A 17,954-nucleotide genomic window follows, 5' to 3' on the forward strand; every position below is an offset into this window, starting at 1 on the left:
CTAACTGTTGTAAGCTAGCTTCAGCTGTGTAACTAAGCTCTTTGCCGGACTATTTTAGGATGTACTGGTATGTTGATGTCACGCAAAGCTTTACTCCAAGCCTCCTGCTCACAGCAACATGAGGCAACAACATGCACCCAGCCTGCTAGCAGCAAGCTGCGTGCTGTGCTAGCTAACTGCCACACGTCAGCTGCCGCTGGCTACACAGGACAGACAAATAACAGTGCAATTACTTCACTTAGCCACAGTTACCGTTATCATGAATTGTCATCCCGATGGTTCCTCCGGTGTTGATGACCAGGACTCGCGCCTCGCCGGTGTGTCGAGTCGCCGACTCAATGCGCTCGATCCGTAATTTGTTAAATTGATTCGACCCTCCTCTGCAAGATTTGAATCCTTGGCTCTAAACATTTTTATTTGACCCTAAGAATCCAGAGACCGCGGGTTTGATTAGGATATTGATTTGTTATATCATTGCTAATGCTCAAATACATCTGACACATATCTCATATGACCAATGACTCAAATTTATATATATATTATTTGTTAGCGATTTATGTTAGTGACATTTAGTAGCTGAAGTATGTGTATTTCATCCCAGCTGATTAGTAACAGTAGTAAAAAAAAATGTGATGCTTAATTCTAAGATGTATAGTCACAACACTAAAAGAGACAGGGAAAAATCTGTTTAAATTTTAGGAAAGAAAGCTGTGTTTGGCAGCAGTGGATGGATATCATTTGAAAAGATCTTCCATGAGTCAAACAGAGGAGCAAATATATCACAGATTGCCAAAAAGCCACTTTGATGAGATAATGGTTTCTTATTTAAAAGAATGACTCATTTACTGTAGAAAGACACCCTGAGTCAGCTATAGGATTTGATAATGCAGGGGAACAGGATGATGCAGTAGCAAAGCAACTTGCCTAACACCCATCCAGGTTCAGGTTAATATACATGCAGGCAACTTCCTTAAGCTCCTTAATGGCAAGTGAAAAGAAACATCATGCGGACTCTGTGTGGGACATGGTTGTCTACACTTTCCTCAAAAAATGGTCACATTCAGAAAAGTACAAAAGTGGAAAAAAGTTTGCTGCATGTTAAGACAAAGTAAACAAATCAACTGACAATATCAAGTGCCGTTTCTATAAAAGTGAAACAGCTGAGAAAACTCAAAACTTAACTAAAAAAAACTAAAAATTGTAATTCAAATTTTCCTAAGATAGTGTTACTTGATTACTTAAACCTGCAATAACTGACTTTTTGGCCTCTTAGGGACAGCAGAGACAAGTTGAGAACACAAGATGACATCACCTTTCAGTTGATAAGGTTAACTTAGGCGTGAAATCTAAAAGTTGTTTTTCCTGCATTCCACAATAAAGAACAGAAGTTAACAGAGTGTTCTTGTATCGATGCAACAAACAAGCTGGGTTTGTTGGTGCAATTGTAATTTATATTTCTCACTATACTTGTAACCCTTTTATGTCAAAGAATGTGTGCTTGTGTTTTTACAGTGCATCCTGGGACAAAAGATAGACTGAGCAAGATGTTGCCAAAGCAGAAACCTGCATACACAAAGCCAAAGCAGATATTGATATGGATTTGTCTATTGGAATCAAACCCTAATCCGATATTTTGACACACAATTGATAATCAGTGACATCATCAACCAGCAAGGAAGTAAACCTGAGTTTATCACAAATAATTATCAAACATTAGAAACAAGTTGAAAATGTCCATGAATCAGCATTCATCAACATTTTGATTGACAAGATTGACAAGAAAACACAAATACACCTCCTAGAATATGTTCTGCAAATGAAAAAATGTCTCAGTAACTTAACTTTCAAACATGAAATTTTAAAGGTTAAGGCCACAAACTTGACAAATATGTCTTCATTCATAGTTACTATGAGCCTGAACATGAGAGGATCTGCCAGGAAGAATGGGACAAAAAGCCCAAATGCTGTTGTGCAAAGCTTGTAGTGACTTCCAAGAAAACTCAAAGCTGTAACTGCTGCAGAAGGGGTCTCTACAAAGTACTAAATCAAAGCTCTGAATACTTTGCAAATGATATTTTACAATAAATTTGCAAAAATTAAAAAAATCATGTTTTCACCCTGTCATTGTGGATTATTGAGTGTACATAGACCGGAGAAAATGGCAATTTACAATTAAACCTACAACAATAAAGTCTGCAAAAAGTGAAGGGGTTTGAACACTTTCTGAAGCCACTCTGTTTATTAGGCCCCAGGCTAAACAAATGACATAAAATGAAATACAAACAGCAGGGCACTACAAACCCATGGTTCACGTGCACAGGTCCTTTATCTAGTTCGCCTGAGGAAACATTTTCTCAGAACTGTGTGGGCATGTACAGATTAAATGGAACAGAGCCATTTTAACAGTACTAGTTTCACCTGTATTTTTCCTGCTATGACAAGACAAAATGTCAATGTGCTGTGCCCTTTTTCAATGTCAGTGTTTGTAGATTGCCACCAGGTGATGTGTGCATATTTTATAAAGGTGTGTCTGACACTTTTGTTAAACTTTCTTTATAATATGTAACTGACATGACCATATCTCAGTTTCTGAAGGTGTGCTTTCATCAGACAAGTCATGCTTTCCTTGAATCATCCAACATTCAGGCCTCTGCATTTGCTGGTCCAAAAAAATGCAGGCGAGGCCACTTGAATGATGACTCTGAAACATTTACAAGCTGAGATATCAAGAAATTTGCTATTATTAAAAAAAGCCAAGCCAGTTTCCACAACAGTGCTCGGGGGAGTAAAGGACATTGTAGTGCAGAGTGAAGCAAAGATTGATTAAAGATTGACATGAGGATAGCTGACACATTATGACATGACCACTGACTCATTTGGCAATCTTCAACCTGCTTGAAGGTTTTATTCCCAGTTTCTCCTAGCTGCACATCTAAATGTAAATTGTTTCACGCTGTTCTCAGAATAGAAGTGCTATGGTAATGTAGACCCAACCAGTCATGCTGATAATTTACAGCTTTCATTTTGGGAGATTTTTGGGGAAAATGCATCAAGAACACTATCAAAGAATCAAAACCAAAATGCCTCATTGACAGTTTTCTGATGGATCAGTAAATAATACTTTCATTTTAAATGTGTTTCTTTATCTGTTCTTTGATTTCAGGAAGCCTCACATAGCAAATGGGTTTAAATAGTGTAGCCTACATTCAAGTTTTAAAAGTCTTCAGCATGTTTATTTTATTTTTCCAACTTGATGTGCAGTTTACACCTGCAATACAAGTCTAACTTGGTGGGGTTCTATGTTTATTGCAAGATTTATTGGAGTCACTTGCAACAGTTAAAACAAAGTGCGGTTTGATTAATTGTTTAACCCTCAGCCGGTTAAGTTTTAAACCTGCTGTGCCAGTTAAAGTGTCACATGATAAAAATGGCTCACTACATGGACAAGAGAGACTAAAGCAGCTCAGGTGACAGGGTCTTTTAAGGAATCATGTCATGATGCATGTTGTGCTAGTTTATTCTGCATCAGTTTTGAACAATAGAGAACAAAATAAAGGTGTTAAATTATTTTAGCTGTCTCATTTTTCTTTAACTTTAAATGGTGGCTCTAAATGTTGAATAACAAGGTTGGTTATTTGCTGCCATCACAGTTTGTTTAAGGCGGTAACATGGTTGCATACACTCATAATTCTCAAACCTATGAACACACCTATCTGGTATATGACATCAAATGGCCACAGGGGTTCAATAAGGTATGGGAACCACCCATTAAACATTCACCTCAGATGATTTAAACTTCTTGTTGTATTCCAGGGGTGTGGGAAACTGTGAGACATACACTGCAAATAAATGGATAATAACATTTACATATAAAATATATGTTTTAACAGTTACATAGATGAATAAAAGATGGAAATATTACCCTTGTTTTGTTTAATCTTAGGAAACTCTATACTTGTAACTCATCAACTTTTCACAGTGAAATGTTGTAGTACTACTTTACATTTTGTTAAAATGAAACTTGCTATACCCAACAGCTACTGTAGTTAAAATGGTTCTACCTAAACAAGTTAGAATATTAAAATACTGATTTCAGATTGTTAAACATTAAACCGCAAACATATATAAACAAAACAGGTATGTGTTTTTTTGTTTGTTTTTTTTTGCTGGAAGTAAACTTTTGTAATACATAATAGCAATTAACTAATATGTCCACATTGAATTGTTAAGCAAAGGACATTTGGCAACAGCTCCACTCTAGTTCTCAAGGCTCAGTCAAGGAGAAAGACAGGGAGAAAGAACATACCAACATGGAGATGTCTGAAGATGTGGTCCTCATCCTCTGTATAGTTCCCCTTTGCTCCATAAAGTACTACTCTTATTCATTTCTTATTGCTGCTGAATAGTCATTTCCTCCTGGTTTGAATCTGCCCAACCACATCAAAGTTCTGTAGAAACGGAAAGGTTTAAGGGTTCATCTTATTATTCACTAATGTTAGAGAAATATTTCTTCAAATGTTTACACAATGGGGGAGTTGCCTACTGTAGTTCCTAAATGCTACGTCTAAATGCCGGCAGCAGCAAAACTAGAAGGGTAACAGTTTGCTAAATATGAGTTTAACAACACAACTGATTGACCTAACAGAGATTTGTCAAGTCATACAAAAGAAAATGCACAAAATGATTCGGAATCATACCTTGGTCTAAGGTAACCTGCAACTAACACAAGGGGGCGATGTTACCCTTTATATTCATAGAGAATCGTAAGACGAATCAGATGACAGTATTGGATAGTGAAATATTACCAATGCAATGCATTTCTATCAATATGTAAGTAAAAACGTTTTCAGATTTTATATAATCAATAAGCCCTAAAATAAAACAGCCTACTAATGTTGTTAGCGGGCAGAGTTAAGAGTAAAGCATTGTGTTACGTTTTAATATTATTTGCTGGCATGTATAATGTTAACTAAAAACTAGATACATGCTGTTAAGAGTCGGCACAGTGTATTTCATGGCAGTTTGTGTATTTCTTTGTTTACTCTATGAGTAGCGTATGCCCCAGACAGTGAGAGCCGTGCTCGGCGGCAGCAGCTGAATGAAGTAGACGGGAGGAAGTGGCGGTTAATGCAGCTCCACACCTTTCCGGTGTAGCAGCACTGCGACCAGCTCGACTTAAAGGAGAAAGACGGGAGCTGGGTGTATTTATCGAGACAGGAGGGGGAGATAGGAGGTAAATCACTTGTATTTCAATTAAGTGTTTATGTCAAGAAGGTGCAAACCAAACATTTCGTCGCTCGTATTTTTATATCCAGATATGATTAGCTTGTAACAGCTAACCACCGTTAGCTAGATTGCTTAAGGCTAGCTTGCTAGGCAACCAGCTAGCTCATGTTAGCCCACTAGCCGTATTTAGCAGCCATGAGCGATAGCTTGCTAATTTGGCATGCCTGACCCTCCTTCTAAATCTCTTTTCAGGGGGACAAGCAGTGGAGTTTCATGAGTGGATACATGTGTTGCTGAGTCACCGTGGATTTTTACCCGAAGTCGTCCCCTCTAGTACGGTGAAGGTACCCGGCGGAACGCTTGATGGAATAACCGCAGAAAGCTGCTTTTCTGCTCCGGTAGCGGTGAAGAGAACAAGGGCGCACCCGGTGAGGAGGACCGCCAGACACAAACACCAGGAGGAATTCACAAGTACCGCGGCTTTTTCGGGGCCTTATATACACATAGTGTCTGCTCTCTGCAGTTTGAATCGTAACGGCCTGTGTTTGTCAGGCAGCTTTATGTCGATTTGGGCAACACGATGAACGCCAGGCAACAGCTGCTGCCAAGTTCTTAGTTTAACCGTGCCATGTTGAGTATAGGGCCTGTAAACATTGTGATACTCTGAACATAAATGTCCCTGCACTTTACAGGATCCTGACGCACAGACTCTCAAGTAAAAAGTCCCTAAGAACTGTTTTAACATGAGTATGCATTTTTGACTTTTTCGCTACAAATGCTCTTCACTGAGTCATGTTTTCACAAGTAAGCCCATAATCAAACTGAAGATAAGAGTTAAAGTGAATAATCATCAGCACGGTATCAGACATTTTTTTCTCATTAGGAGCTAAGTATTTATGCACAAGAGTTCAAAATGGGGAAAATGCTCTCAAAAATATTTGGCAACAAGGAAATGAGAATATTAATGCTCGGACTTGATGCTGCTGGAAAGACAACAATCCTTTACAAACTGAAACTCGGACAGTCTGTCACCACAATCCCCACAGTCGGCTTCAATGTGGAGACTGTCACCTACAAAAACGTCAAGTTCAACGTCTGGGATGTTGGAGGCCAGGATAAGATTCGTCCTCTGTGGCGACACTACTACACAGGCACCCAAGGGTTAATTTTCGTGGTGGATTGCGCGGACAGGGATCGCATCGACGAGGCAAGGCAGGAACTTCACCGCATCATTAATGACCGGGAGATGAGGGATGCCATCATCTTGATATTCGCCAATAAGCAAGACCTTCCGGATGCCATGAAGCCACATGAAATCCAAGAGAAGCTCGGATTGACCCGCATCAGAGATAGGAATTGGTATGTTCAGCCCTCCTGTGCGACTACAGGTGATGGACTGTATGAGGGCTTGACATGGCTAACCTCAAATTACAAATCTTAATGATTGAGTGCTGACTGTTTTAGGTCAAAACTATAATAAAGTTGCAAGTAACAAATAACTTCTCAAAATGAGTATGGTTCAGAAAAAGTTGATTATTTCCCATTTATTTTTAATACTACCTTTACCCCATGACTAATTTATCTTTATCTGGGTTTTCTGGCTTCAAGTTTGCTTGTACTCTGTAGCAGGCCTATATCACATTCATTATTTTGGGGCTTGCTTGATGAATATTGAATTAATTGGTCCAAATGTTAATGCCACAGAGTTCACCGCCTTTGCCTATTGTTTTTCCTGTTTTATATAATTTTTCTAATGAAGCTAAAGTTTTTATCTTCATTCTCGGACTACAGCTTGTTTCAAGGTTCTTCAATCTCTGTTGCATTGACCTTGGATCTTAATCTTTTTCTTCAAAGGTGGGATCTTTAATGTCATGTAGTCTACTTGGAAGGACTTTGACATTTGTTTTAACACAGTACTGTGATGACAAGTATTTCTTCTTAATGGTATTGACTGCAGCAAAGAAAAAAGAAAAAAAAATCATTGCTTACATTTCATTGTCATCAGTCTTAACACCAGAGAAAAAATGACTTCGGACACGTTTTGTTACCCCTCCCAGTCCCCTTATGTGGGCTATATAGTTAACTGATTGACTTTTTGTGTCATGTCTTGATACCTAATTGTGCTGAATATTCAACAAATAGGCCTCTGGTAACTCTTAAACATGCTTGTTGGGATGCATTTTTAATTTTGGGTAACACGTAGTCTGTCGACTCAATCTTTCCAAAGGAATGTCATTCAGCTCTGAGCTCTCTCAATCTGATACCACAGTTGATTAGTCTCAGTATTGGGACATTATATGATAGCCTATATCTGTAGCATGAGTACGAAAGTACAGTAACCCTACATCAGAGTCCATCTGTCGTGCAGTCAGAGGGAGCTGTTTACTGGTGAAATGTTGAAAGACACCTTGTGGTGCAGCTCTTACTCCTATTTTGACTGGGGGAACCATGTACAGAACAATGTCATTGTAATGTCTTATTAAAAAAGTGATTTTAAATCTGTTATGTCTCTGTTTCTTCAAGGATCAAAGGTAGTTTTCGCAGCATATGGCCTATGAATGATCAAACCATTTTAAGTTTGGCAAAGAAGAAAGTTTTATTATTTCAAAGTAGCTTAGCTTAATATGTTTATAGTGATTAAAACTATGGGAAAGAGTCAATAATGCTCATAGTTCAAAGTAGAAGTCTGCAGTGTTAAAATTCTTGGTTTTAGTGCTGTTGGGCAGATTCTTCATAAAGGGTTTATGTCCACCCTCAGTTCCCTTGCCAGTAAATGGGAAAATGTACAAAACAGGAAGTCCAACTGCTGGTCTTTCTGGAACAACAACGGAGCCACATGATAGTTTGCATGAGAGTTGGAAGGCCAGCGGAGATATACAGCTGAACTGTGAATTCTTTTTGAATGTTGCGTGTTGGTTGTGAGCCATAGTTGAGTTGATGCTGAGCTGTTGGCTGTAACTTCCTGAGTTTGCTTTTGGTTGGAACTGGCATTAAAAAACAAGTCTTGGTTGTTTTTTATTCAGTGAGACTGGAGTCTGTTCAAGTTGACTAATGCAGGCTGGGGTTGAGAAAGTCAAAGAAAATGCATACAGGTTAAGACTTCCTCATGCTCTGTAATTAGGTTAAGTTATAGATTTCCATTAGGGCATATGAATTACCTGTTAACAGATTCCAACTGCTAATAGAAAAACACTTTTCTAAACAAGGAGTCACAACCATGTTAATGTGTGCATAACAAGTGTGTAATTAGGATAATATTTATATCGGTCATCTTCATGTACTAAATGCAATCTCTTAAAAGTGAGCGTGATCTCTTTGACGTATTGTATTTTTCCCCTTTTCTACTCCACTATAATACTTAGCTCATTAAGTTTTTGATACTGCTGAATAGTCATTTCTTCCCAGTTTCAGTCTGCATAACTATAACATTTTCATTGCAAAAGAAAAGTTTTTTGGGGGTTCATATTATTTGTTATTTCCTGAAAAAATACTTTAAAAGTTGATTTGAATTTGTCAGTGTACTACAAGAAACCTTTTTGACACAGTACACCACTGAGTCACAGTGGAAGAATGTTTTAGTTTCGATTAAAGCTGATTATAACAACGGTGTTTTCACTTGTGACAAAGACAGGATTGATGGTGACAAGTGGTCTGACCACTGTGTTTAGGGCTACAAAAGATTAGTTAGTATTATTCAACAGATTTCCAAGGGTTTTTCTACTCGGCATACTGAATGGCACTGTGTCTTTCCCACTGTTTTACACATCCACAGAGAAACTGGCACTGTCTGAGCTGCACAGAGTTTGCACAGAGTTTGCTTGCAATTTAAAAGAAAGGGATTCACTTCCTCTCTCTCAAGCATACAAGCAGATAATTTGCAGCATTCACTGACAATCAGACACTGTATCCTTGTGTATACATGTGTCTGCATCCACAGACGTTTGGCTGTTTAATCTTGGTGGCATTTGCTGTGTGGAAAATCTGGTGCTTAGCGAGTTGCTGTAGAGGCCTCAGGATGTTTGCTTTAGCACCACAGAGGTTTCCGTCAGACAGGTCAGGTGACATAGACAGATATGACTGCGCAGCTACAGAAGATGTTTCACACAACCCACACCTCATGCAGCTGTGATTTAACTGCTCGATAAAGTTATAGGAATTCGTCAAACTTATCAGTCACAAAGCAAGTGGAGAAGGTATCTAAGCTTCAGCGTATTTGTAAATAGTCGCTATCAGCAAGAGCTTGGTCTAAGGCCTACATTAGACACCAATGGCAGTTTAATTGGGCTGTAATGGCCACTTTGGTTCCCACTACTTCATTACAACCATATGACCCTCACAGCTTTATTGGTAACAGTGGGGCCCCTTGGGCAAGGACAGAGACTGTAAGCAAGTTTTTATGACCTCTCCTCTGTAAAGATGAGACCTCCTGGCCCTTCTTTCAACTCCCTCTGAGCTCAGCTGAAATTCCTTGCACTTCCTGAGAGGAGAGGTTAGGAAAGGGTTTCAGGTCATAGAATGAAGCTCAGTAAAAGGTATTTTGTGTAACGAGCCTCACGTTTCTTGCTTGTGAAGTGTTATACTGTTCAGCATTTGCAAAGATGGGGTTAAATACCAAATCAACAGGTACTTTATGCATCTCACCGGTGAAGCTAACAGGATATTAAGCACTTGTTTCTCCTAATTCACTTGTGTCATGATTCACAAAACAAGAAGGCAAACTGCTTAAACACTTTCAGTGGTTTGCACAAGAATGTGTATGACAGATTTGTCTAAGGCAGCCAGCACGCCTATTTGTTGGGGCAGTCCCTATGACAACCGCCTGATGGGATCTCTGCCAGTACGGCCTGGTGTTTTTGGTATCACATAGGTGGCTGACTCTGCTGCAAGTTTCCATTCAGTTTCTCTCTTCTGCATGGAAAGAGGAAGAGTGGGAAGAAATCGAAAAATATCAATGAGCTTAGTTCTGCATTATTGGAGCACGCACCTTTTCCCTTTTTGTCACTATGGTGGCTCACTCTTCACTGGTCAACTTGACAAAGATTTAAAACAGCAGTGGGATATCTCTGGTGAGTGGCGTTACAGCTACACTCCTGGCATGCCTACAAACCTAGCCTGAATCATGTTTGTGGTTTTCATGGGTGTGGTTTTTCTTCCTCACTTGTCTTCATTTCCTCTCAACTCCGGTTTCAGAGTAACATTTGTGCAGGTATAGCAATGAGATAATACTCATTTCTGACTGTGGGTTGTGAATATAGTCATCGCTGGCTTAATGTTGGCCTACAGTTTAGCAGCCACACCCAGCACCATAATCACCGTAGGATTTGTGATGCATGCAGACACAGATACTCCTGTGCACATAGGCGAACACTGTTATTAAAGCGGTTTATTTATCTGCTAAATGGTAGGAGGGAACACCTACTCTAAGCCACAGTTCACACAGCTTGGTTCAGTGGCTGCTTATCCTCAAGGACAGTAAAACAGCCTTTTTGGTTACGAAACCTCTCTCTCTCTCTCTCTCTCTCTTTGTCCCCTGGTTAATTCATCTGCACCTTCAGTAGCTTCCCAGAGTGAGCTGTTGATAATGAACTCATGCAGAGCTCAGTTTAAAACAGGTCCGGAAGTAGCTGAACGTTTTTTCGGGTTTCCTGCTGAGGTTAAAGTTGTTGAATGGCACGGTAAATGCACACCTCTGGTTGCCTTTGTACTGATGCACTCTTTTCTGTCTATACTGTAAGTGTGACTTGAGTTTGTTCTTTAAGAGCAGCTTTTACATATAATCTAAAAAACTGTAATGGTATTAATGGGCACTTCACTGTGGTGTGGATCAGCTAAACAAGGTTGAAAATGTGAGGCTGTGAAGTCCAAGGTGCACTCTGGGCATTGGTCCAAAATGCATTCCATTCATATCTGCAACTGAAGGTTACTTGCTGTGGTGGAATTACTAATTCAGAGAACCGTAAAATTATTATGAAGTGTTAGAGGTCCACGTGACACAACCAATTTGTTTTTTAATGGATAGATAAAGTGCTCATACAAGTATTAACTACATAATTTAAGCCGCTAACCATACAGTCTCAGTGGTCGATAATCAAGTTTGTTTTTCCACTTTAAAAGCCATCCAATCGAAGTCCCATTACATTTTTTTAAGCCTCAGGGTTCTATTTATATTCCATTATGTGAAAACCTGAACTTTGTTCACATGGTTCCTCTTGGGGATTATAGGATGTTTAACACAGCTGTGTGAGAGTGTCAACCAGTTTGTCCCTGGACTCATATGCTGTGTTTTTCCAGCTGTAACACACAGTGTAAAGAGGATCATAGCTGAGTGTTAACCATCTTACCTTCACATGTAAGCAATGCTACAGTAAAGGGAAGGGAGGGGCTGGCGTTGTAACTGGTGCTGCAGCTTGAGTCTTTTTGGAAAGACCCATGCAGATTTCTTTTGGAAATCTACCTGCATCTGTTCCTGAAGCAAAATGAAATCAACTGGATGTTTCTGAGATCATTTGTTTGTTCAATGTATTTGCCCAAGGCTTATTCATACAGTACACAGACCACTGACCTCAGCCATGTGGCATCTGTAGTTTGGCCTTACACAACCTCCCCAACACTCACAGAAACACTGAGTGCACCCAGCAGCAGTATCCACCAGCCACATGGATTCACTCACTGTCTCCACACACTGAGTGACAGAATGATGAAGACCCATGCAAAGCAACCTCAAAGGCTTCCTTCAGCAGCTTGCCACCACACTGTCATGCTCCACGACTGACTACATCCGTGTATCTGACAAGATTGCTGTAATTACAGAAGAGTCAGTGTTTCGAGTGACAGTGCGCCTGGATTAGACAACAGTTTGGGCTTGGGACAAAATCTTGGGAGGAGATCTGTGTGTGTGAGTCAGGTGCTGCTGCTCACACACAGAGTCCAGATTCAGACTACAGAGAGGTAATGACTCAGGGAAATGATACATACACACACACATGCTGCTCCCCTCCCCTCTGCAGTTCTCCCTTCCGTGCTGGGCCACCACATATTGTAATGATGACAAATACATTGTTGCACTACAATGCTGAAGGGACAGCAGTCACAGGGAGTCAGGTCTCTACGAAACCCGTGGTATTTCAAGCAATGGATCAATACCCCATTACATTTTTACTGATGTCATGTTGGAGTCACTAACTTGCTATATCACTAGCATTATACACAAACAGTTTTAAACCTAACACGCCTACAAAGATCAATAGGAGTAGTCAGTGTTTGTTTTGTTTGATTGTCAAATGTCATTACTTAAATTCTATCGCAGCAAAATCAGGCAGGCATCTCTTAGTGATGATATTATATCATTAAGGGGAATAGAAGAAGGGGCCAAGTGTGCAAAAATATTCTCACAGTGCTGGGTTTGTGTCCCCACTCAACTGCAGCACAGCTGTCTTAACAGCACCCCCGCCCTCCTCCTGTTCCCCTGCAGGGGGGTTGGTATGGGTGAGTGGGGTGCGGGGGGGGGGGGGGGGGGGTGTTGAGGGTGGAGCCAGCATTGTGTTTCTATATGCTAGTTGTCCTGTCAGGCTTTGCTTTGCTGGCATCGTACCACCTCTCTGCTCTCAAATCCACTGAGCAAGAGTGCCACAATTTATTAGCGTTGTTGCAGCTCATTATTGGAGATGGGGATAGAGAGCTGCAAAACAACACTACTCACATGCTCTGGTTTGGAATGCAGTTCTGGCCTGTTGTCTCTTTGTGGAGCATGAAGTTCAGTAGACTCAGTTTGTCATGTGAAAGATAGAAGGGTGATCTGTGTGTGGAAGGAGGGAGGAATGGAGGGGGGGGAGGCACCTTTGCAGGATCAGAAAAGTCACACATTTATGCAGCCCTTCTTCTATATTTAATCAGCCCAGTTTGATGTCTATTCTTGAGCCACTCCCTAATAGTTAGTGAGAAAATGAGTCTTCCTTTCTGGGACAGTGTCTCTTGGCTCCAGGCAGTGTGATGATGATGGTGACACAATGGATCCTCTGTGTCACTTGGCTGTGATGCAGCAGAGTGGAGCACACCACACAGGCTGCTGGAGTCAGACTCTCCTCCACCCATCTGGTTTGGAGGGGCGCTGCACTGCTGCCTCATGTTATTTTGTTGTTAAAAGAACCTGGGGAACAGAGAGGATTATGGAGTCCGTGCAGATGTTTTTCACTATGTTTTATGTGTAGAAGAGTGCAGACTGGATTGGGGTTGCATCTTATACACGACAGTAAAACCAATCACCCATCTCATCATCCATATCACCATTAATGAACACACAGTGTTCCAGTAGTGCACCTTACAAATGTATTCATTTATTTATGAGGACTTGGAACTGTGTCATTCCAACTGCAGATTTTCTACACAGGTAAGAGTTATTTCCACAAATAGCACCATCTGTTGGCAGAAGACGCCCCCATTCTGTCTAGGTGTATGCAGCACGCACAGCACATGTTAAGTAATTAATGTTTATGGTCACCTGAATCAGCTGTAATGTGTATATGATAATAGATTACAGAAGACACCACTGCTTCACTGTGGGCTGTCCTCATTTACTGTGAGGCTCCCTGTATTCCCCTGTAGTGCTAGCCTAATTAGCCAACCACAAGAAGACTATAACTTCACAATTTTAATTATTTTTGGTGAACATTTAAGGAGGAGAGAACACCAGAGAGACTGGAAAATAGATTCTAAAGGATTTGACTGGGAGGGCCATGAGTAGTCAGGGGGATAAAAATGTTGTCATAGAATAGTGGAGCTCCCCTTGACCCCTCTCATCTTCCCAATAACCCCTCTGGGTCTTGTCCCCACCATACTGGAGGACATAGACTTAATACCAGTTGTGAGTCAAATTAATTAGCTGAACATATCCTGGTCAAAGCCAAAGGAGACCTCAATACTAGGCTGATTCTGAGAGTAGCTGTCCAGCTGCCCCGGGCAGAAGTAAGAGGGCAGAGGAGGGCCACAGGGAGCGATTATCTTAAATGAGCAGCTGCAGTTATTTATAGTAATTGTTTAAAAAAAAAAGGCAATTAATCTCACTCTGTTCCACTTGTGATAGACATTATCACTGACCAAGGCCTACAGGGATTCAGGGGTCAGAACTATGATTCAACCGGGCCACACCTCAATCTTTCTCCATCAAACATTTCACAATCACTGTTGGGATACTGGTTAATAATGAATCTGTTGGCGGAGGAAGTGTTGTATTTGTGCATAGACATGCATTTAAAGAGGACCAAACATTTGATCATCAAAAGCTCTGATGTGTTATTTGATCACTGATTTAATGTTAATTAAATCTATGCACAACACTAAAGCATCTGCTGAAAACTGGATGGTGAAGAGATACTTGTTTCTGTTTAAATGAAAAAAAAATCTAACCATTAAATTCAGCAGTATTCAAGGGTGTGAGGCACTATGCCATCACAGATGTTCCTTGCAGCATCAGCACATTTCATGCAAGCAAATGAGCTCTGCACTCCTGGATCTCTATAGAGGAATACTAGGATGAGCATCTTGATGCATTAAATCACAATCAAACTTGGCTCCCATTGTATTCTTCTATAAAGTGATTTGAGTATTTAATGGGACCTTCGGTGTTAACCCCACCCTGCCAACTTCAGCATTAACATTTTTATTTGGTCTGCATGTTGGAGGCCACCCTGCTCATTACACTCCAGCTCCACTGTGTAAACAGACAGCAGCATGAAAGGCTGTGAGGGGCCCCTGCATGCCTGTGGGAGTACGGGGCGTACTTCATGGTTTATGCTTGAAAAAGAGCCATAATCTTCCAGCTAATCTGGGGCTTGAGGGGGAATTCCCCTCGCATGGACGGCAAAAACTAGCATAGACAATGCTGGCTTCAATTCTAAAGTGAGTAATCTACATAAACATATGGATTGAGAATTTTAGTCGTGATTTATTTTCCCATTTCTCTCAAAGTAGTACATTTTCATAGTTTAATGATAACACTGACTAGACAACTTAAGTTAATATTTAGTTGTAAGATAAAAGGGTGGCCCTCAGATTAGTTTAATTGCCATTTTATTGCAGACTAAACATTGAGACACAGTTGAACACTATTTATTTGGATTTTAAGCAATTATTGCCCCCTAGTGCTCCAAATGAGCAATGTCTGAATTTACATACCTCATTTACAATTGGAAGAAATGTGAAAACCACACTGACAGCAACTTATCACTGTCAGTAGTTACTCATTTCTGTGGGAGAGTCTCAAGAGAACATGTGGTTCAAATTTTTTAAATAAACATGTGAATGTGCATATTATCTTAATGTTATGACCCAATAAACAATTTAAGTTAAATCATTTACAACAGAACCAAATTGCAGCACAAGAGTAGTTTCATGTTTGTTGTCTCTTGCTGTTAACTGAGGTCTAAACTCTTACACCTTGACTTTGTCATCTTCTTAACTGTGTTTTGCATAAAACCAAAAAAATCCCAAACATTTGCAAGACTCAAGCTCAAACATCAAAATGAGCGCATAGAAACCATAGTTCAGTCCCTCCATGGTCTTTGTTTGACCCCTCAAGCTTAAACAATTCCCTCTATTAAAGATCATTACAGCCTGTCATGTCTGTGTTTGCTCATGAGCCACATGGCTGCCACCTGCTGTACCTCCACAGCCCTGCAGTTACACAGACCAGTGAAACTGTTGTGTTTAAAAAAAAAAAATCTTATAATGGGTTCACTTTTTTTTTTTTACTTGAATCACACACCATGACAGTATTTACTGATATATTACAAAATATTTTTCTTAGAAAAATGTTTAAAAAAAATAGTGCAGAAATTAAGATACACTGAATATTCTACACATGCCAAGACAGACTTTTCCCTTTCACTGGTATTAGCATGGAATACTAATTACTGCAAACACAAATATTACCACACAAACTTAGACTTTTCTTCGGATGTGCAGGATGTGGATGTCTGGACTGCTGAACTCTGGGTCTTGTTTGTCTGAAGGGATCTCCTCACAGCTGAAGTGTTGTTTCAGCAACTAAAAGATAATACAACAGACCACAATGACTCACCAAGAGGTGATGCTAAATATATTTTTATTATTTCCTGGTATTTAGAAATTGGGTTCTCACCTCAAAAAACCGTCTTTCCACTTTCGGGTTGACGCCCTCAGTGCGTTGCTCATAGCAGCAAATAATGCAGGTCTCTGGCCCAGAGAGCAGCTTCAAGCTCTCCACCAGTGGAACAATTGACTGTGTGGAAATAAGTGATAAGTCACAACGAGAAACTCAGCACAGCACTCAAGAACCACAAGAACAGTTTTTTCATGTTTTAAAATGATGATGATGATGATAGTGCAATCTAGCAAAGGGTCATGTTTGACTGAAAGCTGTAGTAAAATACCTTCTCATAATAGATGCAGTCTGCCATAAGGATATAATGTGGGGGAGGGAAGAACTCAGACACATCTTCACCCCTTTAAGGAAGGTAGAAATCCATCAGTTAGCGTTTGGATATGTCTTACAGTATGTCAATGATGCTTCTTGGATATATAACGGAAATGCAATCCAACAGTATATAAAGTAGGAAATATAAGTACAAACCATTTCAGTACCTTGGCAGTTATGGATCCACTATTGATAAGTGCTTGGTTTTCCTGGATGTTCACTCTCAGGAGGGTCTGCAAATCCTCCAGGTCTGTCACGGTCACTTGAGCTCTATAGGAATAAAGACAGTAATGAAAATTATATTTTGGCTTTCTCTCTGTTATTAGTTTTAATCAATAAAAGGATATCGAGGCCACATACTGCAAAGCAAGGGAGTACAAGCAACTAGCAAGGCATGCTGGTGATACAATACTATATAACGTAACAATGTGACCGGCCGTCACTCTCACCCCAGTGTTGCTGCCATCAGACCAACTACTCCTGTCCCAGCTCCTAACTCCACCACACTCCTGCCTGCCCAGACGTTCACTCTTTTAGACGGGTCGTAAAATTGTTCCGTCTCCAAATATTTTGCAAGAACGATAGCTGCATCCCATACCACACAACCAACATCTCCTAAGTAGCACTGCCTCACTTTTAAGGCACAACCGTCGTTTTTCTCAATTTCTCTCACAAAATATTTACTGTCATCTGCGTCAGCCGCCATGTTGTTCGCGACAGGAAGAAGAAAAAGATTTCCGATCTGAATTTTCCAAAATAAAACTGTAACCTCTACAAATCAGGAGAGGAGAGACAACAAATGGGTAAGTAACAACTATTCATTCAGCAGAATACTGTCTGTGGTAACATTATTCTAATAAACGTAATGTTTATTAAAATGTTTATAAGAAAAATGTTTATAAGAAACGCAATGTTCATTTTTGTTGCTAAAGACTACTTAAGAATGTCAATTCAGCAGTCCTTTCCGACCTGTATTTTTTTACAAGGCACTTACAGACAAGTATTTTCAGAGTAAACTCATGACACCCAAACCACAACTTACAACTGTGATATCTTGAGAATAGAAAATTATGCTTATATCCCTAAAATATCCAAATATCCAATTTTTTAAAAACACTCATAAAAGCATACGTTCATGTTTGTGTTTTACATGCCAATCGTCTCCCTGAAGATACATTTAACACTAGTTTGGCCTTTAGTCTATTGTCATTTGACCGAATATTGTGTATTTCTGTGTAACATTAAGGAAAGAAAAAACAAAGAGACAATTAAGACTTAT

General features: G+C 40.0%; 2 protein-coding genes across 2 annotated transcripts; one reads left to right on the top strand and one right to left on the bottom strand.

Annotated features, from left to right (window-relative positions):
* The first annotated feature begins 5,114 nt into the window (after nt 1-5,114).
* LOC111225508 (ADP-ribosylation factor 6) lies at nt 5,115-7,728 on the top strand. Its single transcript, XM_022750432.1, has 2 exons — nt 5,115-5,233; nt 5,479-7,728. The coding sequence occupies exon 2, from the start codon at nt 6,140-6,142 to the stop codon at nt 6,665-6,667; it is 528 nt and encodes a 175-aa protein (XP_022606153.1). The 5' UTR covers nt 5,115-5,233; nt 5,479-6,139; the 3' UTR covers nt 6,668-7,728.
* A 7,386-nt stretch (nt 7,729-15,114) lies between these two features.
* On the bottom strand, nt 15,115-17,399 carry vcpkmt (valosin containing protein lysine methyltransferase). Its single transcript, XM_022750827.1, has 5 exons — nt 17,125-17,399; nt 16,832-16,945; nt 16,632-16,704; nt 16,361-16,480; nt 15,115-16,266 (listed from the first exon to the last, which is right to left on the bottom strand). The coding sequence occupies exons 1-5, from the start codon at nt 17,379-17,381 to the stop codon at nt 16,162-16,164; spliced, it is 669 nt and encodes a 222-aa protein (XP_022606548.1). The 5' UTR covers nt 17,382-17,399; the 3' UTR covers nt 15,115-16,161.
* Between the last annotated feature and the right edge of the window lie 555 nt (nt 17,400-17,954).

Source organism: Seriola dumerili, unplaced genomic scaffold (genome assembly GCF_002260705.1).
Source record: "Seriola dumerili isolate Sdu_G_001 unplaced genomic scaffold, Sdu_1.0 BDQW01000149.1, whole genome shotgun sequence".
NCBI lineage: Eukaryota > Metazoa > Chordata > Actinopteri > Carangiformes > Carangidae > Seriola > Seriola dumerili.

What these genes read in the sequence shown, in the direction of transcription:
- vcpkmt (XM_022750827.1), bottom strand. Translation starts at nt 17,381, where the DNA reads ATGGCGGCTGACGCAGATGACAGTAAATATTTTGTGAGAGAAATTGAG. An exon ending in CTGATGGCAGCAACACTGGG is followed by an intron (nt 16,946 to 17,124) that starts GTGAGAGTGACG and finishes TTATTCCTATAG; the next exon opens with AGCTCAAGTGACCGTGACAG. An exon ending in TGGAAAGACGGTTTTTTGAG is followed by an intron (nt 16,267 to 16,360) that starts GTGAGAACCCAA and finishes ATTATCTTTTAG; the next exon opens with TTGCTGAAACAACACTTCAG.
- LOC111225508 (XM_022750432.1), top strand. Translation starts at nt 6,140, where the DNA reads ATGGGGAAAATGCTCTCAAAAATATTTGGCAACAAGGAAATGAGAATA.